This window comes from Uloborus diversus, chromosome 1, assembly GCF_026930045.1.
Source record: "Uloborus diversus isolate 005 chromosome 1, Udiv.v.3.1, whole genome shotgun sequence".
Taxonomy (NCBI): Eukaryota; Metazoa; Arthropoda; class Arachnida; order Araneae; family Uloboridae; genus Uloborus; species Uloborus diversus.
Genome location: NC_072731.1, coordinates 113,396,653 through 113,423,564, shown reverse-complemented (window position 1 = coordinate 113,423,564; position 26,912 = coordinate 113,396,653). Strand labels below are relative to the sequence as shown.

General features: G+C 32.6%; 1 protein-coding gene across 1 annotated transcript in view; it reads left to right on the top strand.

Moving 5' to 3' along the window:
* Positions 1 to 26,197, top strand: part of LOC129234472 (nucleosome-remodeling factor subunit NURF301-like) — a 61,245-nt gene extending 35,048 nt beyond the window's left edge. Inside the window, exons 2-5 of the mRNA XM_054868477.1 lie at positions 3,901 to 4,022; positions 18,229 to 18,434; positions 26,000 to 26,103; positions 26,189 to 26,197. Of these exons, the coding sequence (XP_054724452.1) occupies positions 3,901 to 4,022; positions 18,229 to 18,434; positions 26,000 to 26,103; positions 26,189 to 26,197 (441 nt within the window). The remainder of the gene's footprint in view (positions 1 to 3,900; positions 4,023 to 18,228; positions 18,435 to 25,999; positions 26,104 to 26,188) is intronic.
* Positions 26,198 to 26,912: the final 715 nt, after the last annotated feature.

Genomic DNA, 26,912 nt, shown 5'->3' with positions numbered 1-26,912 from the left:
AACAATAATTTTTAAGAGTAAGAAATATGTGTTGTACTGTTAGTTAATAATTAAACACAAATTTAAGGTAATAGACGGACGACTTGTTGGAGAAAATTGATAAGTAAGCCCGAATATTGGTGTTGACAGTTTGGAGAAAAAGAAGTTTCCTTACTTTGTCCTCCAGAAGGGCATTTCTCTTTTCGCAGACTATCCCACCAGTCTGAGAAACATCTCTTTCGATGGAACAGAAGTTTCCATCACTATCAAATGCGTATAGGATTTTCCTTTAGTTTAAGAACTGGAGCCTAGACTGCAAGTTCTGGCACCAGACTACCAGTGTCAGGTTCTTCCAATAGCTTTGATCTCTTTTTTACTCTCTAGTTAATCTTTTACTATCTTGTAGTGATCTTCCCAAAAATCATCCTCTACGCAGAAAAATTGTTCTTATAAAACGGGTGCAAAAAATGATTTTTTTTTGGCAGCTCCATAAGTAAACTTAATTACCTAGCGAGAAGATTGGAGCAAAATTTTATGATAATTTTCAATTAAAATGCAAAAACATCAGCATCGAAAAAACATTGAAACCAAAACATCGATAGTACAAAAACATTGAAAGTAAAACATCGATGTTAAAAACATCGATGTTTTAACAAAAAAATCGATGTTTCCAAAACATCGACATTCATGTTGCACCCCTAGTTTCAACCAATGAAATTCTTTACATTTATGAGTCAGTGAATCTAACCAATTATATTGTTTCTTACATACAGCAAAGTTGAAGACTGTGTTAGTACTTATATAATTGGATTATTAGCTTTCCATAGAAATCAAAATGGAGGGGGGGGGGGGAGCTCTTTGTTCTTTGAGAATAGCTTTATTCAGTTATATTAAGTGTAAAATGACAAGTTTCTGATTTTTAGAATTTAATGAACTAAAAAAAAATCTGTATCTATTTAAATATTTGATGTATCACACTTTATATTAAATGCAAACAAAATAATTATAAACAAACTGAAAAATTTGTTACTTACAACATTACGAGGCTAAAATTTCTAACACATAGCAATTTCAACTACGATAAATTTTACTTTGCTTTAGAAATGTCAGTCTTGTTATTTAACATATTTTTACACTAATTATTAAATAACTATTATATTAAGTTTTTGCAATGACAAAATGAGTTATATATTTTATTTTACTAAATTGCCTGTCATTAAGTAATTACTAGAGCTATTAAAAACGTTTTCTAGTTTTTGCCAGTTTCTACCAGTTTCTGCCGGTTTTTACCGGTTATAACCAGTTTCTGCCACCGGCAGGGCAAAAACCAGTTTCTGCCGGCAAAAAGCCAACCCTGAATTAAATACCTATACCGAAATAATAATTGCAACCAATGGATAGGATTCTATTTCATTGAAAGTCGTAGGTGTACGAAGACTTTTGGAAGCCACTGTATCTGATATTTATTTTGAAAATATCATGATATTTTGATATTTTCAATATTTATTTTTTCAACCACAGTATTTTCAATATAAAAATTATATGAATCATAGTAATATTGTTCATTTATTTTTAAAAATAAATAGCCAAAAAGTTATGTACTATATTTTTATAATGTATTAATACATCATTAATATAACAAAGTAATATAGTATTCCTTTTTTATTTTATATTCATACAATCATTAGTAATGTAACAACTCTAATTCTGATTGAAAGTGTGTAGTTTAATATTAATGCTTGTCAGAAAAAAAAAAGAATCTTATGACTGTGCACCTACTAATATGTATTTTTTTATTTCTGAATTATATTAAAACTAGATAACGGAAGAAAAATGAGTAAAATAGCTTATGCTAAATTAATCCATTAAAATTGATTAAAATGTGAATTGAAATATTAGATATAAACAATAAAAGAAACCTTGATTTTAAGTTTACATGTTTTAATAACAATATATGAAAATAAAGAGTGTTTTGAAGGTGCAATTTACTATTTTGAAGACTTGAGTTTGTGCTGGTTGAAAATATAGGATATATATCAAAATATCCGATATATATCAAAATATTGCATATTTTCGAAAGCATGATATTTTCGAACCCTGATCTGCATTAATTGTCTCATAAATATTCAATAGTTGATTTTTCAAAAATAATAGTGTACTAATGGTGAAAACTAATTGTTGTTTTTAATTAAAGATTATTTTTCAATTAAAATCTATTTAATTAGTTATATTTATCTTTAAGTTTTATATTTTTCTCTCTACACACAAAAGAGAATAAGGTAGTTACAAAGTATTTATCACTATAGTATTTATCACTAAGATGATAACAAATGTTGTTTGAGTTATGCGGTTCAACGTGCCCCACCCGTGGGGCACGTTGGTCCGCTTAACAAGGTTCTGCTAAAGAATTAATGTAAAAAAAGTCAGTCAATTCAACATTTCCAAAAAAATCTGTGGTGTTGAGGAGTGCTGAGTGAAACTTATTGTAGAAAATCGAATTGCTCATTAAATATTTTGATGAGATATAAAATGATAAGTAAAAAAGCAGACCAACGTGCCCCACCTCCCCTTATGCTGTTTCAGATAGAAATATTTTTGAAAAATGAGAAACAATTCAATTGTATTATGTATAAAATGATATTGTTTTAAGTATCTACTATAAATATTTTGAAATTTAGCCAATTTTTCTAGTTTTTGCTTATTTTACCAAGGTTTTGTTTGCATAGCGCTACTGGTCGAACCCCGCTCGGTTGATCACATGACAGCTAATGACGTCAGCTGTTCTTAACCAGTTGTTCACCAACCGATGCTTCACTGACTGCTTTTGGTTGATACGTGGTTAATTGAGCAGACAAATTTTGCGCAGGTGAAAAATATTCATTGTTGGCCAAAAATGTCATGTGATTCAATCAACCAGTTTAAATTGTGGTCTACCTGTGAAGCTATTAAAACAACCAGTTTACTGGTCGCTCTATTAGAACGCTCTGGTTAATCACTGGTGGATCAATAGCACTATGTGAACGTAACCCAGGTTTTTCCCACTGACCCGGCAAAATGGTCAACCCTAGTACGTATATGCTTGCGTATTAAGTTGACCCTCCTATTTTTAGAAGAAAAATCGTGGAAAAAATCTAAAACCCTCGTATAAGTTGAGTCTCTACTTTTGGAAGAAACAGGAGTGTTTTGCTGCTAATTTTGAGTGTAAATGTTATAAAAAAGAGGAAAATAAAATGTAATAAACATTTTTATGTTAAAGTCCGATTATTATTCTTTTGCACCAAGAGAGTTCACTTTTGCGATCACGATTTTTGGAAAGGATTCGATTTTGCTGTTACAGTTCTTTTTACTTGTTGCTTTTATTTTGATTTTATATGAATAAAATTTTATGCTGTAGCCATATTATACTATTTTTAAAAAATGAGCAATAATTAGCGAATAAGGCGATCTCTGCTCTTTTCGTGTAGTCGACTGTTTACTGTAATTATTTGTTCTTTATTTCACAGTCAGACTATGTGAAATCATAGCAGAATGTTTAATTATTTATTTCTTTAGCATTCAGCTAAAAAGGGATGGACCAAAATCGGGAAAATGTTCACGTTTTCAAGTGCTTTTTCTAAGAAAAATCTGGAAAATTTTCGGAAATTCTGCCTTGCGTATAAGTTTCTAACTTTTAACCTCATTTTTTGTAATAAATTTCTAGACTTATACACAAGATATACGGTAATGAGAAACTCGGGTATTTTTGATGATATGTTCAAAATTAATGCGGGAGAATCTTACAAATTAAGTTACCACTATTTTTAGTTGTTAGTGCAGAGTCTAACATTTCTCCCACATTTATTTTTGTCTCAAAATTCGACATTTTGTTGAGCTTGCTTTAATGTTTTTCTGTAATTAAATATTTTCATCCTTTTTTATTAGGTTCCTGGAGTCACTGATTGTATATCGGAAATCGAAAAGAACATGCTGTTGAGTCGTCAAGAGTATTTAGGGTTGGACAGATGTGGAAGAAAATATTGGTTTCTTTGCAGGAGGATAGTTGTGTAAGTAAAAACATACTGTGCATCTTTTTAAGAGTATGTAGTAGTGATGGGCATAATCGAGTTCTCATAATCGAATCACTCGATTATTCAGAATCTTTCAAGAACTCGATTATTACGAGTTCTCGATTATCAGATCTTGAGTTCTCAATTATCACAACTCGAGTTCTCAAGCGATGGGCTGCTCGAATTCTCGATTACCAATTTCTGAGTACTCGAGCAATCAACTGCTCGAGTTTTCACTTTGTGAACTCTTGCGATGTTGAGTTCTCGAGATGTCAATCACCCGAGCGATCAACTGCTCGAGTTCTCACTTTGTGATCTTCTGGAGATGTCTATCACTCTTTCAGTGTTCTCTTCTGAAGGGATTCAGTTGCAAGGGCGAATCCGTGATTTAGGGGGTCAAGGGGCTGGTTTTGAAAAGTTAATCTTTTTACATATGAATGGGCACGGTTTTTGTTCTCTTCCGAAAAATTTGCATAAAGTATATATCCTTTTACCTTCCCCCAGAAAAAATTGGAATGACCGCTGAGTCTAACCAACTTTTGTAGCACAAATATCAAATTTACTACAGACACCTGTTTTGGGGTTCATTACCTAATGATGTGGTCTAAAGTACACGTAAGGGGGAAAGGTCCTCTCAGGTTTTCAACTACATAAAATTTAGTTTTAGTTTTTTCTGCTTTGGACATGTACTGAGGAGCCCACAGAGGGAGTGGGTTATGGGGGAGGGAGAAAGAGGAGCGCATACTGCGCCTTTGAAATTCTTGATGGATGTTAGTCGTTTTTTAGGGAGTATTTTTCTTAGGGTGGAGAGGGGGGGGGGTGGCAGGGTGAAAATAGCCGCCAGCACATTTGTGGAATAAATACTACTGTGATCTAAATGGTGTTATTATCAAATAAATGCTTCTCAAATGTTTCATTTGAATAGTGTTATAATTGAATGTATATTCTGTTTAATGCTTGCTTATCGAATGATTCTTTGGGATGATTTGGTAGTCCAATGATATGTTTTTAGCGAAAGGTGTTAATGAATGGACACATGAAAGTGTCTGTGGGCAACACGAGTTGTGTGTCCTTCAGGGATGGCTTTCTGCCGGCAGAAACTAGTTTTTGCCATGCCAGTGGCAGAACTGGTTATAACCTGTAAAAACCTGCAGAAACTGGCAAAAACTTAAAAGCGTCTGCAATAACACAAGTAACTAGTTACTAAATGAAAACTAAGTTACTAAATGATATTCGTTTAAGTAAACTAAAAAATTAAATTTTATTTCATCATTGTAAAAAATAAAATCTTATGCTAGTGACTTTGATTTAGTTCAGAAAGGGAACTTTTCAATTGCAGACGCTTGTAATATTTGGATTAATCTAACAAAAGACGGAAAACCATATATTGGAAAGAGAAGTGACACACAGAATTCAACAGGCATTACTGATTGCAATTCCTGCGCTTCAAGAAGAAAGTGGAAGAATTTTACTTGCCAATATTAACCTAGTTTTGTACCTAATGTCACAGCTTTGTAAAAGAAATTGACCCCATTTCTTGAAACTTACATTTCTCAATCAAATTTTTACCACTACACCAGTTTAAAAAAATGTGCAACAGATGAAAGTTTCACAAACACTGCTTGTTCCTTGATGCATTGCCTGCTAGCTTTTCTGTTGCATTAATATTCTAAAGTTTCTCATTTGTGCATAATAAATTGAGAAACTTTAGATTTTTAAAACCACCTTTTCTAAGAGGCAACAGCGGGGTTCAAACAATGTAACGTTTGATTTTGAATTACACATAATATTGTAATTAAATTGTGCTTTGGTTAACAATTATATTTTCCATGCATTTTCTATTGTATGTCAAAATTAATTTTTTAGCATTTTGTGAGTTTTTGCCGCAAATGTGGCAGAAAGTGGTTTTTGCCATGCCAGTTTTAACCGGTTTCTACCAGTGGTTTTAACCGCCTCGGCAGAAACTTGCCAACCCTGGAGTCCTGGTGGTGGTGTTTAAGGTTGGGGACGCTAATAAGGTTCTAAATTTAAAGGTATTAAAACTAAATTTAAATTTTATGTAAAAAGGGGAAATACTTCAGTTGAAAACCTGCGAGGACCTCTTCCCCCTTACGTCCACTTTTCACCACACAATTGGGTAATGAACTTCGAAACACGTGTCTGTAGTAAATTTGATATTTGTGCTACAAAAGTTGGTTTTTCCTGTTATTTTTCGCCACAAGAGTTTATTAATTTCTTAATGAATCAAGTGGTTTACTTCTCGTGTAATTTATTCGTAGGGAGTGACAAAAAGGGAGGAGAGGTGTTAGGATGCAAACTGCAGGATTGTAATTGTGGTTTTTAGGGGATTTTGTTTCTTTCGGGGGTACAGTAAAACCTGTAAAGTTGACCACCTTTGTAAGTTAACCACCTGTCTATATTGACCGCTTTTGTCAGGAACAGAATTTTAGTAACTTTCTTCAGCAATTATTTTATATTTTATTATTTATTTATCTTTATTTTTTTGATAGCTTTCCAAGAAAATTTTAGTGCTTTTACTAACAGACTAGCATTTTAATAACTAAATAAAACTGCAGCATAAAGCTTATGCTGCTCTTTATTCTCCAAACTTGTTTTTCATTCATTGTTCTATTTAAGATAAACCTACTCTCTGTTCAAAGAAAAAAGCTGTCAGTACAAAAGTACAAAGTCTTTTCTTTCAGTTGCAATATATTTTGACAACACTGGAATTGTGCTAAAGAGCAGGCCCGGATCTATAAATTTTGGGCCCTTTGTAGGACTCGACCGATGCATCGGCGCCGATGGTTCAACAATTTAGCCATCGGCATCGGCGGCCGATGCTAACTTGCAGGAAACATCGGTCCATCGGCCTTAAAAAAGATCGAAAAGCCGATGGAATTGGCCGATGTTTTTGAAAAAAAAGGACCTTTGTTGTTTTACTTTTTAATACAAAGTAAAGGGAGTTATTGTTTTCATATAAAATTGTTTACTTAAATTTCAGTATGAATTTCTATTTTAGTCACCCCTGAAAGAGTTTTTTATACAGCACCAAATAATCAGGTACCAAATAAGTTAATTGTTGCGTTGTTTCTTGCGGCTGGATGTACGTATCTCTCATAATTCATAACTCAAAAATGGTAAACTGTAGAAGGCTATATTTTCGCATGTGGGGGTGTGCGTACGTTCCAGTTGTGAACTTCACTTTTTGTTTTCGATCGGGTGTCCTAAAAAGCCTATTTACTCATTTTTTGTATCTATTAATTACTTATTTCAATGCTAAACTAATATAGCGTCTCAGACTGACGATCATTTGGTGATATATTGCCGAATTGGAGACTATGGAAACAAATATGAGATGGCGAAGCCGGTTTTGTTTCATTTTGTTAGATTCCAGTTGAAACGACGGTAATTTTTAATTTTTCGATATTTGTAATATGAATCACAGTAATGCATTTACTGTGAATAATTGTACTTTTCTGTATTGCTTCGGCGGAGCTACAAGTTTAAGGCCCGTCGAAATACATTTTGGGGCCCTGTTTCTGTAGCACAGAAGTTGTAAAACATTTATCATAAGCATTTTTGTAACTCCTACGGTTCCCCTATGGTTATGGGCATCTCGCGCAATTGCAACATTTGCTATATTTCAAATCCGCCACTGCACGGGAAAAACAAACTCGGGTGCAAGTTTTAAAAGGGTTTTCCTGGCTCAATGTTTATGATTATTTTGAACTCTATTTTTTACGATTAATTTTTGTATTTCCGAGAACACTTACGTGCCTCTCCTCCAAATCGAACAATTTCTGAAATTAAACTCTAGTTGTACTTCTGAGTTGTTTAAAACTAACACCATTCATGAAATTAGAGATTTTTTTTCAAGCTTTATCTATTGTTGTCAGAAATTGATTAAAGACGTTTTGAATGGAAACATAACTCGGAAACCATAGGGAAATTTTTTCTTCGAAAGTGCTGAAGTAGATTCAGAAACTCTTCCGAGGCGTTGGTGGTAGCGGTTCTGTTCTAAAAAAATGATGAGGCCGAAATTTAAAGTTGTGAGTCACTCCAAAATCAGAGGGTGACCCCCCTAACCCACCCTCGTCGTTTCAAGCACTTCTTAAATATTTAGCGATTATTTATTTTGGTCAAGAAATATCATCTTGCGTATTTCTTATACTTGTTTCACCTATATTTCGTAATGCGCCATCTTTTTTGCATCATTAATAGCGATTGATTTTTTTTTCTGTTGTAAGTAGCTATTTTTATTTATATACATATAAAATAAATGAATAAGTTATTTTTGTTTTCATCATATTATTAATAATATGTTATAGAAAAGTTTCTTAGGATTTTCTATTATGCAATTTTTTAAATTTCAGAAAATTATTGTTAAATTTCAAAATTTAATTTGAACTTGTTTGTAGTGCTTCATAAAAGATTAAACAATTAAATTGTTCAATATTACGTGTGAAAACATCAGATCAAGTAGTATATGTATTCAGTTATTAACTTGATGTAAATATCGAGTTTGTTTATTGTGGCTGCGTTTTAAGAACCTCGCTCTTTACGTGGCTATTTCTTTTTTTTTTGCAAAATTTATGTCACGGTTATATCTTTTATGAAAAATGCAAACTTTTCCTTTCATAAATTTTAAATAAGTATAAAAATATTCCTATTATGATTCAATATTGCAATTTATCTGTGCCCTTTTTTGTTTAATTTGATGACTAAAAAATGTTTACGTGCAATCTTTCCACTTTAATTGCGTAATTTGTTGACGGTTTCGTAGTTTTATTCTTAAATTTTTTTTTGAATGATTAAACAACATAATTTAATGTTTTTTAACGATGTTTAGTGTACCTAAATTCATACATTATTACAATATTACTGAAATCTTAGTTATATGTTCAATTAAAAAAAAAAGTCAATTGGTTATTAAAGTCTTTTTGTTTTTCTTCCTTTATTTTTAATTAATTAATTAATTTATTTATTATTATTATTATTATTTTTTTTTTTTTTTTGCTGTTGTTCTTTCTCTTCCATCATACAGCAGTCAAAAAAGGAGAAGCATAACTACACCCTATACAGATTGTACGTAGTACGATCCAAAAGTTCGGGGGACAAGCTGTATAAAACCTTACCCAAAATAGTTCACATTACCTAAGCACATCCACCTTCAAAACGGCACATTGAGAGACTATGTACTTCTGACAGTTTTCATATAACTCTTGGAAACTCTCCTCAAAGCCATTTTTCTCTACCTTTTGTGATGCAGCTTTATCTTCTCCTGACAGAAAAAAGCGGCGTCCATGCAAATGTTTTTTTTTTGGCTGGGAACAGGTAAAAGTCACACGGAGCTAAGTCCGACGAAACGTTATGTTATTTGTTTGTCACATCAACGTTGGCAGAAGTGCATAGTCGTTCAAGGTGAGTATTTTGTAGATAGATGTACTTTGGTAATGTGAACTATTCAAAGTAAGGTTTTAAACAACTTGTCCTCGAACTTTTAGATGATACTACGTACGTGTGAGTTTTCAACTTACTATTTCATAACGTTTTTGAGTGACGCAAGTTTAGGCGCATGAAGCCATCACAAGAGAATTTGCGATAATTAACTAAGAAGGCGTTCAAAATAGATATTTCGGTCGACTATATGTTCTTAGATACATATGCATGTACAGATGCGCCGAAAAAACTTGTGAAGTTTAAATTGGGTGATCGTAAAATAAAAATTTAGGTCGAAATCTGATTTTTACTTTTTTTTTGTGATAACAATTCCTAATTCGTAGAAAGGAAGTAAAGTGAAATGAATCAATGATCCTTTAAATCCCTGACAATCTCATCAATTTATTTCTGTTAGATTTTTTTTTTTTTTTGCCAACGGCATCGGCCATCGGCAATTGGCCATTTGGAGGAAAACAATCGGCCATCTTTGAACAATCAGCATCGGCCCATCGGCCAAAAAATGCCAGCTCGAGCCCTAGCCCTTTGCAACAAAATATGTAGGTCTTCTCCCTAATAGCCAGCAGTGTCTATTTGTAAAGTTAACAAGTCTAAGTGCTAGTTTTTTTTCATTTTCTAGGGCCGTTAGCCCCCTTAAGGACATGGACCCCTGCACTGTGGGTACGCAGATCTGGGTCTGCTAAAGAGTAAAGTTACATATTTCTGGTGCAAGGGATTAGGGCAGTTCTCAAAAGGTGGGAACAAAAAAGTTAACTTTGAGCAATTTCAAAAATTTTCGAATTTGATATCAATTTTTCTTTTATTCTATAGTATGCATACCTAGAACACAATATATGAACATGAAAAGACAGCAGGTATTTGTAAAAATTGTTAATTAGCAAATTAAATCAGCAATCTGTAGGTAACAGATTTTGGACATTGTTGTCATGTAGGTAACGGATTTTGGACATCATCATAATGTAAGTTTCACCATTTTTGACAACTGTTAATCTGATTTTTAACTTTTCCAATGAAAATTTTATTTACTACTTTTTGAATTTTGCAATTTAATGATAAAGAGGATATTAATGAAGTACTTGAATGGCTATACATACTGCTCTTTACATATAATAAAGTTTTGGAATGATTTTGAAGAAGTTGATGAAAGGTAGAAAAAAGCTTCATGGAAATAATTATACAAACTTGTAGTTTGATTTATTGGGACAAATAAGGAATAAAAATAGAAACAAATAAATACGACATATATATTTTTAAAGGAAAAGTAAACAAAATATGCTTTAAGAAAGAATGTAAAAAATGACATCAGTTTTAATAACGAATATTTTTTCTAATGTCATGAGAATTAAAACGATGTCTAAAAAAATTATTGAAAAAAGAAATTCGTATTTCTATTTCGAGATCGTTAAATTATGTTTAAAAGAAAGAGAAAAAAAATTCTAAAATAATAAAAGCGGCGGGGAAAAAAATTGCTAGCGCAGGTGATAACGTCGCCAAAACTGGTGCAGCTGACGATTAACTACATTTGTTAAACTGGAATCCCCCTCTGGTAACCTTGATCGTATCGTATACTGTGTTGTCGCCAATGTCGCCAGCGGAAGTTTGCTTGGCGATGTTAGCGCAAAATGGCTTTCGTTCGATCATAGAAAGCCATGTTACTACTGTAATTTATGCATTGTTCAATGTGTAACGTATTAATTATGCAAAATACCAATGGATTAAAGAAGATAACATTATAATAACCTTTTTTATTGAGGTTAGAAGACAGTGGATCATCAAAAATTATGAATAAACGGACAGAATTATCGGCATCAAGATCGTAACGCCATTTGGACATCTCACATGTATGTTTAAGAAAAATCATTTTTCTTCTAAGATACTGCATAAAAGCTTATGAAAACACTTTTAAACAATTAAAAAATGATTCTGAGGATCGATAAATACCTTTAAAACGAAAACATCATATACTTAGTTCTCAAATAATAGCATTTTAAAGATTGCAACTTTTGGACATACATCAAATTTCAAAGTTACGTTTTTTTAAAATCGTTTACAAAGTAAATAATCTATCTTTATTTTTGTTATCTGTGTAAAATATTAACAAAAAGTTATTCAGTGTAAGATTCATACCTTTAATTTTTTTTTGAAACGTATGGAAATAATTTAAAAAAAAATTTTTTTAATGGTACATTTGCTCAGTTAACGTTTTGGTATGTCCAAAATTGTGCCTTTTAGCAAAGAAAATATTTTTTTAAGGGCATTTGAAGAGCTTTTTTTCCATAATTTATGTCAATTCTTGTCTCTATACAGCATTATAATTTACCTCAAAAATTTTAGAGTTAATTAAAATGAAAGTTATTTGGTGTTGAAGCTTCAAAGTTGAAGTCTGTCTTTGTTCCCACCTTTTGAGAACTGCCCATTAAGAGATAGAACATTTTTAATTTTGCCTTTATTAACTGGGAGAGTCGAACTTGTTGCTCTTTTTGCTACAAGTTTTCTCACAATTATAGCCTGAAAATGTTGAAACACACCCAAAGCTAAGATTCAGCATTAGCAAAATGTTCCTACGCAGTTTGAAAAATGTGTGTACTTGGCATGGGGGGGGGGCAATTTAACCCTTAAGACAAGTGCATTTTCTAGAAGAAATGTAATTCAATACTGAAGTCAATGGTGGCGATGGGGGGGGGGGGGGGGCAGGGGTGTGCACAGAAATTTTAGGGCCCATCACAAATGACTTTTCCGGGTCCCCTCCATGTTGTTTGCCTCTATATTTCACACCTAGTTTAAAAAATATTGGACCCCCTTCAGGATCAGGCCCGGCCTCAACAAGTGTCCCTTCTCCCCCGTCCCCGCTGTGCATGCCCCTCGGGGGGGGGGGGGTTGCTCATGGTACAGAGGAATGGATAAAATTTTCGCAAGGTGTTTTAAGATGCTATTTTTCTTTTTTTTTGGGGGGGGGGGGCTCAGTACTTTTTGAGAGGTGCGTCATTGGTCTTGGATGGGGGAAGATCACATTAAAATAGTGCCCTTTTTATAATAAATAGTGCCCCTTTTAAAGACCAGCACCCTGCCCTTTTTTTTTTCTAGAGTGAACACTAGTTTTATGTAGAAAGGCTTCAAAAAGAAAGTTAACTGAACTTGAGATTAATAAAAAGTATGAAATATGAAAATTAATTGAGAAGGGAGAAAGCCAGAAAAAATTAGCTGGACAGATATGGAATTTATAGAATTAGTGACTAATATGGTTGAAAACAAAGAAATGACAAAAATATTTGAATAGTATTTTTAATTCGTGTTTCATATAAAAATGTCCTATGCGTAATGCTAAGTTTTTTTTTTCCCTAGCTTTTCCTCATTGCTGTTGGGGAATAATAGGAATAATACATGCTTTAATATACTATCAAAGCATAACAGTTAATCCCATATTTAATTAATAGTTACTTGAATAAAAGAAAAAAACTTAACATTACACACAGGACATTTTTTATTGAATCGCGCATATATATATACAGTGAAGCATCATTTATACGTTTCTCTTTTATACGTTTTTTAATTTGATCCCTGCAGAGTTTAATACATATTAATGTATCCTGCTATATGTTTTTTTCATTTGTACGCTTTTTTCATACAGTCCCTTCAGAAACATATAAACGGTGCTTCACTGTATATATATATATATATATATATATATATATATATATATATATGGGTAGTTCTCAAAAGGTGGGAGCAAAAATGTTAATTCTGAGCAATTTTTAAAATTTTGAAATTTGAGATTAATTCTGGTTTTATTGCATAGTATGGATATGTAGAACATTATATATAAACTAAAAAAGACAGCAGGTATTTATAAACAATTAATAAATAGCAAATTTAGTGATCAGTCTGTAGGTACCAGATTTTGGACATCATCATAATGAAAGTTTCAGTTTTTGAACTTTTTTCAAATGAAAACTTTATCTGTTTTTAAATTCTGCAATGAAAAATAGAGGATTTATGAGATACATGAGTGACCTTATGTATTGGTCTTAAAATAATAAAATTTTGTTATGATTTTGTAGAATCAAAAAAAAAAAATATTTTGCCAGCGCAGGTGATTGTCACCAAAACCGATGCTGTTGGCGAAGAACGGAATTCCCCTCTGGTAATCCTTTGCTTATTGTACGCTGTGAGTCGTCACCAATCTGGGTTTGCTTGGTGATATTTGCCACCGTTTTGTTTACTTAAATGCATTCGTTACGATCGAAACTTGTATTTCTGCTGTTATTTATGTAATGTTAAACGCATTAGGTATTAATTGTGCAAAATACCAATGGATTAAAGAAACTAACATTATAATAGCCTTTTTTATTAAGATTACAAGACAGAAGATCATTTATAACCTTTACTAATAATAAAGCTGAAAGTCTCTCTGTTTGTCTGTCATTATCTCTGTGACACACATAGCGCCTAGACCGTTCGCCCGATTTTCATGAAATTTGGCACAAAGTTAGTTTGTAGCATGGGGGTGTGCACCTCAAAGCTATTTTTCGAAAATTCGATGTGGTTCTTTTTCTATTCCAATTTTAAGAACAAAATTATTGTAAGATGGACGAGTAAATTACGAAATTATCATAACGTGGACAGAGCTTCCCCCAGGATTAAAAAAGGGGCAGGGTGCTGTTTTTCAAAAAAGGGCAATTTTTTGGAGATAAGGGCACTTTTTCAAAACTAAAAGGCATGTTAATCATAGCTTCAAGGCATCAGTGGATATAGTCGTAGGATATTACTGTTATTCCTGGGTTCAAATGTCTTACTGTCGCAACAATAAAAGCTTCAAAACATTTATGAATTACTTCCTAGGACATTTGAATAGTTTATAATCATTTTCAAAGGAGGCGATTGGGACTAAAAATTGGGGAAGTGGGGGGGGGGGGGTCAAAAAAAGAAAGCAACTAAAATTCATAGGATTTTTAGCATCTGCAAGAAAAAGGAAAGAAAAAAAAGGAGAGAAAACAGTACAAAATTTTGCTAAGGCTGGTTTTGAGAGCATGTGAGTGGTAATTGATGCAAATCTAACAGCTTAACTCAAGTTTCTCTTACGATTTTGATGAATTATGTACATAATAACTTTCCCCAATGACACACTTGAACATGAATTAGACTTACATTAGTTACCACAAAGTACTTTGAGATGTCACAAACATTTGGTAACAATTTCATTAAGCAAGATTGGCTTGTTTAAGTAAAACAATTGATTTACTTATATCTAAACAATGAATATATGAAGTAAAAGTTTCTGCTTGTGGCTAAATAATGTTTTGAAAGCAGATAAGTAAAACAAATAATTATGATCTGAAAATTTGGACATTCTACTTATATATATATATTCTAGTTTTGGTTTCTAAATTATAAAAAAAAAAAAAAAAGAATGAACTATAAAGGGGGGGGGGGGCGGAAAACTAATTCTTTCAGCTGTTACTAGCTGTAACTTAAAAGACTTCTAAATCCAAAAGTAATAATTGCTCTTGGAGTAACCACCATAAGGAAACAAAAACCAATAAACAGCACCGGTTTGAAAGCACTTACTATTTATTTTCAATAGTTAAAAGTCATTTGTTTTCATTTGAACTGTCCAAAATCATCCACATTTGACTTTTAAATGCTTTGTATTCTTTGTATTTTTGTCGTATTTTTGAGTTTCTTTTAATGCCACGTGTCACGCGAAATGTTAGCGTTTTGCTGTTAATCTGCAGCATCTTTTAGCATCTGCGTTTAGTTTTCGATATTTCTTATTATTTTTTGAGTAGTACTCAATATGAAGTAAACTAAGCAAAAATACAAACATATTTTTCGGACCAAAAAATTATCGGTGTGCGTATAATGCATAATAATAAAACAACATATTATCCGCTAAAACAGCTGTTTCAGCAAATAATAGTGATTTTGATTATTTTAAACTGAAATAAAATTTAAAAAAAAGATTAAATTCGCAGCACAGAAAAAAAAATGGCGCGGATTTTGGAAGATGGTGGATTTCAGGTCGATTGATTTGTGGCGCTCCACTGCACCAACTTAATTCTAATTGAAAATGGAAAAGCACTATTAAAAATATGAATTTGATTGAAAGATTATAAAATGCAGGGCTAACTTAATGTTTATCTGGCTGGAAGAGAAGAATTTTCTTAACATACATGTCAATTGGACAAAGAAACACTTTTCTTGTCACGAAGCGATAAGGAGAAAGGATGACAGCCAGTATTCTTTGCTACAGCCCTCCATTATTAAATAAAGGGTGATACAAAGCCTGAGGCAAGGAGCAAGGAAGTGATTCTGGGAATTCATCAGTGGCTTATCAGTAGTGTTCCCAAAAGTGAAAGGTCCTTAGAAGAACATTGTTAAGTCTCTACAATGCCCAGTAGACCGCTTTTTATCCCTTGTGGTAACTGATAATGGAAGGCATGCTTTTCAAATAGTCAGCTTAATGGCAATCCTAGTTGGGAGGTGAGGGGGATTGGCGGATGTCAGCTGTTTTCACTTAGAAGAAAGTCATTGTAGGAAAACAACGGAAACGGACACTGGCTCCTTCCTTTTTCTAGTAAAAATCTTAAATCCAAAGGATGCCAGTTCATGAACAAAAAGGCAATCAGGGCGCCGTTTTACCTATAAAACGGCAAGTTGGGCACGTTCTAAGAATCAAAGGGCAAGTTGGGCGCGGCGCCCTCCCGCCCAATCCTGGGGGAGGGTCTGACGTGGAACCGCAACATGGGCACAAGCCAGGTTGATGAGATACGAAATTTCATAACCTGGAACTGTAGCATGGGTACAAGCCAATTGGCGAGAAAATTCACCATACATTTATTTGTAAATATACAGGCAAACCAAAAGACCTTTTAATTTTTCTATTACGGGCAAAGCCGTGCAGGTACCACTAGTATTGAATAATAGGACAGAATTATCGGTGTCTAGATTGTAACGCAATTTGGACATCTCACATATATGTTTAAGAAAAATGATTTTGCTTCAAAGGTACTGCATAAAAACATATCAAAACACTTTAAAATAATTAAAAATTGATTTTGAGGATCAAAAAATACCTTTAAAACATATAAGTCATATATTTAGTTTTCAAATAATAGCATTGTTCAGATCGTAACTTTTGGACATACATTTCCAACTTCCTTTTTTTTCTAAAATCGTTTACAAAATAAATAATATGTCTTTACTTTTGTAATTTGTGGAAAATATTATCAAAAAATTATTCAGTTTGAGATTCATGCTCTTATTTTTTTTTTGAAACGTATAGAAAAAATTATAAAAAATTTTTTTTTTTTTTTTGGATGGTTCAGTTGTTCAGTTAACTTTTTGAATGTCCAAAAATGTGCCTTTTAGCAGAGAAACTATTTTTTGAAGGATATTTGAAGAGCATTTTTTCCATAATCTATGTCAATTTTTGTCTCCATACAGTATTATAATTTAATTCAAAAATTTTAGATTTAATTAAAATGAAAGTTATTTGGTGTTAAAGCTTCAAAGTTTAGGTCTGTGCTTGCTCCCAACTTTTGTGAACTGCCCATATATATACAGTTGGCTCTCTGTTTAACGACGCTCTATTAAACCACTTTCTCTATTTAATGACGGCTTTCATGGTCCCAGATGGCCTTCTATAGTGTTAAAAGCATTCTGTTCATTCTGTTTAAGGACGATTTTTTGTGGTCCCTTGAAAGTCATCAAACAGAGAGCCAACCGTATATATATACACACACATACATATATACATGAGATGCAGAATACGCCTGAACACTTGAACTAGGTTTGGAGGAAATTTCTACAAAAGATATAGGTAAATAAATAGTAGCAATAAATTGACTGACATTTTGTTACATTTTGGTTTTATGCAGGGACATATTACTGGGTTATAAAAGACTAGGACATTAAAAATTTGATGTTTGCTTTTTTTTTGTAATCAGTTAAGCTTTTTACTTTTTGTAGAATGACTTTTTATGTCTGAAATTTTGGCTATCAACATTGATTAGGCATCTCCAACACATTTAATGTGAATATCATATTAGATTGCTACGTTGTTTCACACAATAATTCTTTAAATATGTGATGAAAATACAATTTTTTGGGCAAAAAAATTATTGTTTTGTATATGGTTGGTTATATATATACACATAGTGGAATACATACAGAAAAGTATTTTAGTTGAATATAAATTTTTGAAATAAATATCTGTGCAAAAATATATATACCCTGGATAATTACCCCTAAAAATAAATACCCGAGCATTTTACATCTCTACACCCAAGCAATTTCAGAAATTTTTCGTACCCAAAACCATAGTTTTGTTCCTAAAATGATATTCTGCATCCACCCATGCTTGTAGATATGCTTCACATGAAAAGTGTTATCGTCCTATTTGATTGATTAAAAGCTCTTTTTTATTATTATTAAAAGTTTTTTCTCACATTTTCAACATGCATACATTAATAATAAATAAATAAATACCTTTGTGCCTAAAAATAACTGGAAATATCCAACGTTTTCTGCTTTGTATCTCTGTTACAAATCGTTGGATATTTCATGTTTATATACACACATTAATTAATTAAAATATGCCAGTTTTCCATAAAACTCCAATGATCAGAGTTTTTGATTTCCAAATGGGTCCATTGATTCTAATTGGAGTCTTGTTTATCTGCAAGAAGTTTGAATGCCAAATTATGATATGAAAATATTTTGATGAGATATTATTTATCATTCCCAGGGAGGGTGATGATGGTGCATATTACTACACTACCAAGCTTCAACTTCAAGAGCTCCTTGAAGTCCTAGATTCATCAGACTTGGAATATGATTTGTATCGGGTCATAGAAGATATAAAGGAAGAAATTACTCGGCAGATGGATTTAACTGAAAAGTTGACCAACAGTGCTAAAGGAAATAAAAAGTCATACTTAGAAATTGAAAATGGTAAATTTGGAATTTCTATTCAAAGTCATGATATTATGTATTATTTCATTGAAGTATAAAGGAATTTTATTGTTTGCATGTGTGAGGAAAATAGGCATGAGATTCTTTCGCGGATTTGCTAATTCTGCTTCATAGTTAGGCTGATGTACTGATTTTCAACAAATAAATTTGAGACCAAAATCATGAAAAGAGACTTGCTTATATGGCAGAGATACTCAAATTGATTGTTTGTTTCCATTCTCTATTTTTTTTTCTTTTTTGTGTCTTTTCCTGCTTTTTAACCTACTTTCCCAGTAAAAGTCAGAGAAAGAAGAAAAAAGCCTGAAAGAAGGCTTAATGCTTCTTAAAAATATCACAAAAAACCAAAAAAAAAAAAAAAAAGTCAAAAATAGATAAATATTGAAAAATTAAAAACTTGAAAGTAGGGTATTATTGAGATGGTGAAAAATGTCTGTCTGTCGGTCTGTCTGTCCGCCCCCTAATAACTTTTTAATGAATAGTCCGATTCAAACAAATTTTTTTTGTTAGAAAGATCTCGCCGAGGACATCTCATTCCCATAATTCATTTTTTGATTTGAACAATTTTTCGTTCAATTTTAAACACTTCAAATAAACAACATTAGCGCCTACGGGGAAATCCAAGGCAAAAATAAATCTTGAACTTAGAGGTGAAGTGGCTCCAAGCAAAACTTTGTAGGGAAAAGCTTTTGATGAAAAACATGTATCAAAAATATCTTTTTGATTTGAACAAGTTTTCGTTCAGTTTTGAACAGTTCAAATCTCTTAACATTAGCGCCTACGGGGAAACTGAAAGTCATTATAGATTCCGAACTTAAAGGCGGATTTACTTCAAACAAACTTTGTTGGAAATAGCTCTTGACGACCTACTCCCAACTCAGACTCCGATAATTTTGGTGCTTCCGACTCCAACTCCTGTGCCCGAAGATTACTCGGACTCCGACTTCCAGACTTTGAATATGAATTTGTAGCTTTGGCAAAAATTTATGAACGGAGGAAAAATGGCTGACTCCGACTCTTGGAAATTCGAATGTGACTCCGACTCCTGTATCAAATAATAAGTTCTACTCCGTCTCTGCAAATATTGGCAGACTTGCGGACTTTTTTGGGGAAATGACCGATTCCAACTCCAAGTCTTTGAATTTAAAACTTTCGGCTCTCGAATCCAACTCTTAAGCCCCAAAATCAGATGGGCTCCGACTCTGACTCCACAGCCATGGTTTTTACTGTGAAATAATTGTTTTAAATATGTTTTGATTTTATTTTCAAGCTTAAGTTTTAATTTATGTATTCAGTTTTTGGCGGAGAAATTCGGAGTCCTTTATGTTTCTACATAAAGATATGCACAGATGTTTTTTTTTTTGGACAATGAAAATTATTTCTTTAAGTTGACATTTTATTGTTACTTTCTTCTATATCTAATATACAGAAGAAAGTATTGGATTCGTGCAAATTTTCAAATTTCGAATTTTGACGGATTCGAACGTTTTGAGGTGTGCTGAGTTCATTTCGACTATTTTTGGAAAATGTCTGTCTGTCTGTGTGTGTGTGTGTGTATGTATGTATGTGTGTGTGTATGTATGTGTGTGTGTATGTATGTGTGTCACGTCTGTGTGTGACCAGTTTTTTGTGGCCGCTCTACAGCAAAAACTACCGCATGAAATCGAACGAAATTTGGTACACATATGTGCCCGTATGTGAACTTGTGCCCATTAGTTTTTGGCGCGAATTCCTCCAAGGGGGGTGGAGCAATGGGAGGTTTTTTGAGTTACGCGTGCTTGCTATTCCTCAGGAAGTAACTGGCGGAATCAAACAAAATTTGGTCCATATGTTGCCATTAACAGGAGCAGATGCTGATTCAATTTTGGTGTCAATAACTCAAAGGGGGGTTGAGCTATAGAACGTTTTTTGTCGTCAATTGTGACTGCTGTATCTCAAGAAATAACGAACGGAATCAAACAAAAAATTTTTGACAAGTAGCCCTTAGTGGGTATAAGAGCTGATTTTATTTTGGTGTCAACAGCTAAAAAGGGGGGAGCGCAATCGCCCGTTCTTTTTTTCCATTGTGAGTGCCCTATCTCAAGAAGTAATGCTGCGTTCTGGTTGAAATTTGGAATATATGTGAATCCATATGTAGACAGACTTCAGTTCAATTTGGACGCCAATCGCTCCAAGAGGTGTTGATTTTTTTTTTTTTTTTTTTTGCGAATAAAAATAGTTTTATTAATGCAACAATAAGAAAGATAAATCGTAATAGATTGTCGTCTGCGTATTTCTCGTGATTTTAATTGTATGGAAATGATCGGAAATATTATCTCAATGATTTAAAATTTTTAACTGTTGCCATCTTATGTTTGTTAATAAATAAAATATTTGTAATTAATTCAAGTAAGGCTTTTAAAGTAACTTTCAATTTTCGCTCTTTGTTTTGTTTTTACAATAATTGAGACATTGGGATGATCGTCAAGTTTTTGCATGTGTAATTTTGTTTTTGGTAGGAATATTGCTTCCTCGTCAAGCATGGGGAGGGATCAGAAAAAGGAAAAATATAGAAGAAAGTTTCGTGATGGCCACAACATACTAGTTTTTATTTATTTTTGAAAGTACATTACTTCATTCTTAAAAATTTTTTTGGCAACAGAGGGAAAACAAATTATTTTTTTTATATGATTATTTTAATGAGCTTTTAACTTGAATTATTATTATTTTGTTTTTTTGAAAGCGGTTGAAGATTTTTTTTTCCTTTTTTTTTTTTTTTTTTTTGATGGGAAAAAATGTATTTAGCTGCTTTGTTAAAAGGTGCTGCTATTTTATTTGTTCTTTTATTTATTTTTTACGTATCTAATTTTTTAGATGAATGAGGCATACTTTATTTCTCAAAATCAGCTTAAAATATTAAAAAATATATTTGAAATAATTTACGATTTTAGCTAAATTTGAGAATACTGATCAGATACTAAAAAGTCGATATTGGTATACGGGAAAGTAGGCTCATTTAGTTCTAGACAGAACTTCTTGTTTTACATCATCAGATTTTTGCTTTTCAAGCTTTTCTCTTTTAACAACATATCTATCTGTGGAAAAAGTCTTTTTTTTTTTTTGCATCCGTAATAAGATTTAAAATTTTTGGCTTCAAAACGCTCTACATTTGTCATCGTAGTGTAGATCAGGGATTTCCAACCTTTTTATATTTAGGAGCACATTCTAAAATACGGGCACATACTGAATACTACATACACATAATGTATTAAAAAAGAGATTTCAAAACTCTCTTTAAACATTCTTCTGCAAAATAGATAAAAACAAAAAATACCCATAAAATCTACAAAGTTTAAAAAATATAAATTTCAAAATTAATATGAATTTTGTAATTGTGTTTCATTTGCTATTGCTAAGAGCAAGGTGATATTTCTAAGTGTAAGCATTCTTTAAGATGATCATCTGTAAGCCATGGTCTTTACTTAGATTTTATAATATTTATGGACGAAAATTATGATTCACACAAGTAGAGAGGTGGAACTCAAAAACAATTTTAGTTTATCTGTTGCACTTTACAAAAATATAAATTTGTTTCTCTACACAATTCTCCTGAGATTCTCATCTGCTGCAATGGATTTCAGGACAAAGATATTTTGAATCATTCCATTTCTAGATCCTCTGTTTTTACTGGAACACGTTCTGAAATGTTATTTGGGTTAAATTTACTTGGTTAAAATGATTGTTGGTAACAATCACAATTTTCTTGGTAATGATTGTTGGTACAATTTTCTTGGTAATAATAAACTTTCAAAAACGCTTTTCAAGTTTCTTGTTGTTACTGAAGGTTGGTAACAAATGTGGATTCAAGGTAATTTCAGTCACTTAGTATTTTACTCTATTTTTGAAAACAAAGTACTTGATTTTCAGCTGTGATGTCCTCAAAACCAGATTAGATTTAGGTAGGTTTATTGATCTTATTACTGAAACTACAAATATATGTTTGTTCATTTCTTGTAGTTCATTATTATGTGCTGGGTTGCCAGAATTAAGAACAGCAAATATGGGACAGGCTTAGGGGGGTGGGGGATATTTTTGAGACAATCTGAAAAATTCATTCGCAACAAAGAGTAAACCTCATAAAATATCGCCTGACAAAGTATAACTAGTATGTTGTGGGCATCGCGAAACTTTCTTCTATATTTTTCTTTTTTTTTTCTGATCCCTCCCCATGCTTGACGAGGAAGCAATATTCCCAACAAAAACAAAATGACACATGCAAAAACTTGACGACTATCCCAATGTCTGAATTATTGCAAAAGCAAAGCAAAGAGCGAAAATTGAAAGTTATTTTAAAAGCCTTGCTTGAATGAATTACAAATATTTTATTTGTTAACAAACATAAGATGGCAACAGTTAAAAATTTTAAATCATTGAGATAATATTTCCTATCATTTCCATACAATTAAAATCACGAGAAATACGCAGACGACAATCTATTACGATTTATCTTTCTTATTGTTGCATTAATAAAAATATTTTTATTCGCAAAAAAAAAAAAAATCAACACCTCTTGGAGGCGATCGGCGTCAAAATAGAACCAAAGCCTGTTTACATATGGATTCACATATATTCCAAATTTCAACCAGAACGTAGCATTACTTCTTGAGATAGGGCACTCAAAATGGAAAAAAAGAACGGGTGATTGCGCTACCCCCCTTTTAGCTGTTGACACAAAAATAAAATCAGTTCTTATACCCACTAAGGGCTACTTGCCGATAAATTTTTCTTTCATTCCGTTCATTATTTCTTGAGATACAGCAGTCACAATTGACGACAAAAAACGTTCTACAGCTCAACCCCCATTTGAGTTATTGACACCAAAATTGAATCAGCACCTGTTCCTGTTAATACCAACATATGGACCAAATTTTGTTTGATTCCGCCAGTAACTTCCTGAGGAATAGCAAGCACGCGTAACTCGAAAAACGTCCCATTGCTCCACCCCCCTTGGAGGAATTCGCGCCAAAAACTAATGGGCACAAGTTCACATAGGGGCACATATATGTACCAAATTTCGTTCGATTTCATGCGGTAGTTTTTGCTGTAGAGCGGCCACAAAAAACTGGTCACACACAGACGTGACACATACACACACACAGACAGACAGACATTTTCCAACTAGTATGTTGTGGCCATCACGAAACTTTCTTCTATATTTTTCCTTTTTCTGATCCCTCCCCATGCTTGACGAGGAAGCAATATTCCCAACAAAAACAAAATGACACATGCAAAAACTTGACGACTATCCCAATGTCTGAATGATTGCAAAAGCAAAGCAAAGAGCGAAAATTGAAAGTTATTTTAAAAAGCCTTGCTTGAATTAATTACAAATATTTTATTTGTTAACAAACATAAGATGGCAACAGTTAAAAATTTTAAATCATTGAGATAATATTTCCTATCATTTCCATACAATTAAAATCACGAGAAATACGCAGACGACAATCTATTACGATTTATCTTTCTTATTGTTGCATTAATAAAGCTATTTTTATTCGCAAAAAAAAAATCAACACCTCTTGGAGCGAATGGAGTCAAAATTGAACCAAAGCCTGTTTACGTATGGATTCACATATATTCCAAATTTCAACCAGAACGTAGCATTACTTCTTGAGATAGGGCACTCAAAATGGAAAAAAAGAACGGGTGATTGCGCTACCCCCCTTTTAGCTGTTGACACAAAACTAAAATCAGTTCTTATACCCACTAAGGGCTACTTGCCGATAAATTTTTCTTTCATTCCGTTCATTATTTCTTGAGATACAGCAGTCACAATTGACGACAAAAAACGTTCTACAGCTCAACCCCCGTTTGAGTTATTGACACCAAAATTGAATCAGCACCTGTTCCTGTTAATACCAACATATGGACCAAATTTTGTTTGATTCCGCCAGTAACTTCCTGAGGAATAGTAAGCACGCGTAACTCGAAAAACGTCCCATTGCTCCACCCCCCTTGGAGGAATTCGCGCCAAAAACTAATGGGCACAAGTTCACATAGGGGCACATATGTGTACTAAATTTCGTTGGATTTCATGCGGTAGTTTTTGTTGTAGAGCGGCCACAAAAAACTGGTCACACACAGACGTGACACACATACATACACACACACATACATACATACACACACACATACACACAGACAGACAGACATTTTCCAAAAATGGTCGAAATGGACTCAGCACACCTCAAAACGTTCGAATCCGTCAAAATTCGAAATTCGAAAATTTGCACGAATCCAATACTTTCTTCTATATATTAGATATAGAAGAAAGTAAAAATAGTCGAAATGGACTCAGCACACCTCAAAACGTTCGAATCCGTCAAAATTCGAAATTCGAAAATTTGCACGAATCCAATACTTTCTTCTATATATTAGATATAGAAGAAAGTAAAAATCGTTTTCATTGCGATTGACAATACATGTGCAAAGATATATTTCCAACATGAGTCAATGAGCAAAGAAGGAACAACCATTCGGTTTCTCATGGTCTGCCGCCAAAACAAAAACATGCAAACCAAATGAAAAGGAAAATGATTTTTGCATTTGCTGCCACATGATTTTCTTATTGCTCATTAATTAAAATTTTTTGTTTTACTTTAATTTTTTTCCCTTAAAATAATGTCTCGTTCTGTAAAATATTGTTATCTGCTATAAAATGGGACTTTGACCATTATGGAAGTTCCCCGGGGCACGGGACAATTTTTCAAAATACGGGGCTGTCCCTTGAAATCCAGGACTTCTGGTAACCCTGATTATGTATGATCAGTTATGTCATTGTTAAGTTGTTCATTTAAGCAACTAAAAGTATGAAATTACATGTTCAAAAAATTCAATCTTCCTGTAAGCTGTGCGCTATCAAAAAACATAAAAAAGAAAAAAACAGCCAATTTAACATTCAATTAGTTTTAATTTTTTCCGTGGTGTGTTGATATTATTTGCAAATTAGTAAAAATATTTCTCCGTACACATGTATGGTGTGATCTATTTATTCTGAAAGATTATTTTTGTAGTTTCACATGCTTCTATGTACTTGTATACGTGGTGTGTAGCATAGGGGGCTGCTTTGGTAAACAAGGAATATGTGGTCTATTTCATGATTTTGTGACACCAAATCTGAAATGTTAACAAAGTTGATGTAGATAGAAGTTTTAATATAGTTCGTGTATTGATGTTAATTTTCAATTTGTTTTATTTTTTTATTATTTTTATTTTTTTGAACCCTTAAAGCAAATAAGCCTTTACAGGTGTTTACAGATGGCTCGTTCTAAGCTTCCTAACAACCTTTTTTCCTTTTGAGCACCCAATGTTTTCCATGATTATTAACAAAATTGTATTTTTCCAATCATTTCAGGAGTTACATTATGTCATGAATGAAACCCCATGTACTTCTTCTTTTTCTGTAGTTTCTCCCTTTTGTGAACTATGTCCTGTTTTTTGGACTAACCTTGATTGTTTGTTTCTAATGTATGAATTTTGTATCTTATTAATGTGAAAGATTTTTACAGCTGCCTTAGCTAAGATTCAAAGTGAAAGAGCTATTCAAAGAGCTAAAGAGGCAGAAGAGAGGCGCAGGGAGGCTGAGAGAGAAGCAGCAATGTTGGGTGCTAATGTAAGCTTAATTTTTATTTTTAATCTTTACTTAGCAAAGTCTAATCCTTTTAGTTTCCTAATTATTTATTCTTAATCATAATTAGATAGAATGAGCTACCTGAAAGTTAGAAAGTAAAGCCATTAAGATACATGCCCTTAAAATTGAAAATTTTCTACAGACAATTTGTGATAACTTGAATATTCCTTTATCTCAAAGTTTTTATTGGATCCCGAACTCTTGAAAATGATGTAGAGACTTTTCATATTTCAAACTATCAATTATTCGAAAGGCTTTGTCCGACCCCTTTCAAATTCGAGTTATAGAGAGATGACTGTATTTTGCTATATATTAAAATACTATTGAAGTAGCACTGTCATACAAATTTGTTGAATAATACTTTTGCATTTATTTAACAAAATCATGGGAAGTGCGAGTACCTATGGTGAGGACTTATATTATAAAGGAAATTTTTGGCAATTATCAATTCATTCTGGGTAAAATCATCAAGGCCAAAAAATTTGGTGCCAAGAATATAGTATTATCATCAGGGTTGTCCTATTTTGTCCACCCCAGAAAAAAACCGTCCCCAGACAAAATGTCATTTGTCCATTTTGTTCACTTCATCAGTAAACCGAAAGTTTTGATGTTAAAAATTTGAAGTTTGAAAATAATAAATAAATATATAAATTTTTCCTATTCAAGTAATATTTTAATATAAAAATAGCATACGTAAATATGTATATAAACAATTGATGGTAAAATATTTTAAAGTGAAAATAAAAAAAATTCAATCAGTTGAAGTTTATATAAGTGTGTTAATAAATCAA